Source organism: Curcuma longa, chromosome 4 (genome assembly GCF_044706935.1).
Source record: "Curcuma longa cultivar G26 ecotype Majalengka, Jawa Barat chromosome 4, ITB_CL_G26_1.1, whole genome shotgun sequence".
NCBI lineage: Eukaryota > Viridiplantae > Streptophyta > Magnoliopsida > Zingiberales > Zingiberaceae > Curcuma > Curcuma longa.
In genome coordinates this window covers 18627508-18629200 of record NC_133864.1, presented here as the reverse complement: position 1 = coordinate 18629200, position 1693 = coordinate 18627508, and the positions used below count along the sequence as shown (strand labels likewise).

Sequence of the window (1693 nt, the reverse complement as noted above, 5' to 3'; positions counted from 1 at the left end):
TACAAGAATCCATGTATATTTGAATTTTTTTTCTATAATTTAATTTTTTTTATCAGATCGACCAGATTTATACAACAGTGATAAGTACGAATGATCATAATGATCATAAGATCGATTATGTGAGATTGTTAAGATGACAAATTCCACAAGTGATGCAAACAAAACTTGCCGCCTTCAATTTTCCACCATTCATCATCGTTCTCACCATTTTCAAAGCAAATGCCTGCGGTGGAGGTGCGCCCGCCCCTCCCCCTTCCCCTCCCCCTCCCCCCGCTTCCCACCCATCGATTCCAACCCGATGCCGTCACCGCCATCCACCTCCGCCGCCTCCACGCCCACGCCCTCCGCGCCGACGTCCACCATCCTCCCTTTTGGAACGACTTGGCCCGATCCTACGCCTCCCACGGCGCCCCCAAACTCGCCCTTCGTGTCGCCCTCCGCATGCCCTCCCCGGACGCCTTCACCTTCCCCCTCGCCCTCAAGCTCTGCTCCGTCCTCTCCGCCTCTCCCTCCGCCCTCTCCCTCCACGCACTCCTCGTCAAGCTCGGTCCCCACGCCACAACCGTGCACTCTCTCAACGCCCTCCTCACCTTCTACTCCAATTTTGGCCGCCTCGACCTCGCCCGCCAGCTGTTCGACCGAATTCCCCGCCGAACTGTCGCTTCGTGGTCGGCCATGATCGCCGGCTACGATCGCAACGCCCATCCTCTCGAAGCGCTGTTCACGTTCCAGGAGATGTTGAACGCCGGCCCTAGCCCCGACGAGGCCGCCCTCGTCAGCACACTCGCCGCTTGCACCCACGGCGGATGCTTGGCGTTCGGAAAAGCGATCCACGCCTACGCAGTCGTTTACGGCCTCGGGCTCGAGTCCGTCGGCTTCGCCACCGCTCTGGTGGATCTATACTCCAAGTGCGGCGAGCTCGAGCTCGCGACGGAGGTGTTCGAGAGAACGACGCAGAGAAACGTGCTGACCTGGAGCGCCATGATTGGCGGCCTAGCGATGCACGGCCTCGGGGAGGAGGCCGTGCAGGTGTTCGAGGAGATGGTGGAAGCCGGCGTTAGGCCCACGGCGGTGACGATGACCAACGTGCTCAGCGCCTGCAGCCACGCCGGGATGGTGGACAAAGGGCTCACTTTGTTCAAACGGATGAGGGAAACGCACGGGATCGAGGCTAGCGCAGAGCACTGCGGTTGCATGGTGGACCTCCTGGGCCGAGCGGGGCTCTTCGAAGAGGCCCTGGAGTTCATCGCTGGGATGCCGCTGAGGGCGACGGCTGCGATCTGGAGGAGCCTCTTGGGGGCGGCGTGCACGCGCGGAGACCTGAAGGCGGGGAGGTTGGCCGGCGAACGATTGGCAGCCATGGAGGAGGAGATGGTGGCCGGGGACTACGTGATGTTGGCCAACCTCTACGCAAGGTTTGAGATGTGGGAGGAGGTGGGGAGGGTGAGGACGGCCATGAACGATATGGGAGTCAAGAAGGTAGCCGGATTCAGCTCGGTGGACGTCGACGGAGAGCTTCATCGGTTTGTGATGGGAGACAAGTCGCACCCGGAAGCTCACCGGATACACCAAATGCTAGACCTTCTGAATGTTGAGCTCATGGATCAGTGAACCTGTTTGTTTTACAAAATAGTGCTGCATTTGAGATCAAATTACTTATGATGAAAAACACAATTGGAAAGATGAAGCATTA

General features: G+C 58.5%; 1 protein-coding gene across 1 annotated transcript; it reads left to right on the top strand.

Annotated features, from left to right (window-relative positions):
• Nucleotides 1–219: 219 nt before the first annotated feature.
• Nucleotides 220–1682, top strand: LOC141827222 (pentatricopeptide repeat-containing protein At5g56310-like). The gene has a single exon (XM_074714455.1). It carries the CDS (start codon nt 220–222, stop codon nt 1609–1611), a length of 1392 nt encoding a protein of 463 aa, XP_074570556.1. The 3' UTR covers nt 1612–1682.
• Nucleotides 1683–1693: the final 11 nt, after the last annotated feature.

What these genes read in the sequence shown, in the direction of transcription:
- LOC141827222 (XM_074714455.1), top strand. Translation starts at nt 220, where the DNA reads ATGCCTGCGGTGGAGGTGCGCCCGCCCCTCCCCCTTCCCCTCCCCCTC.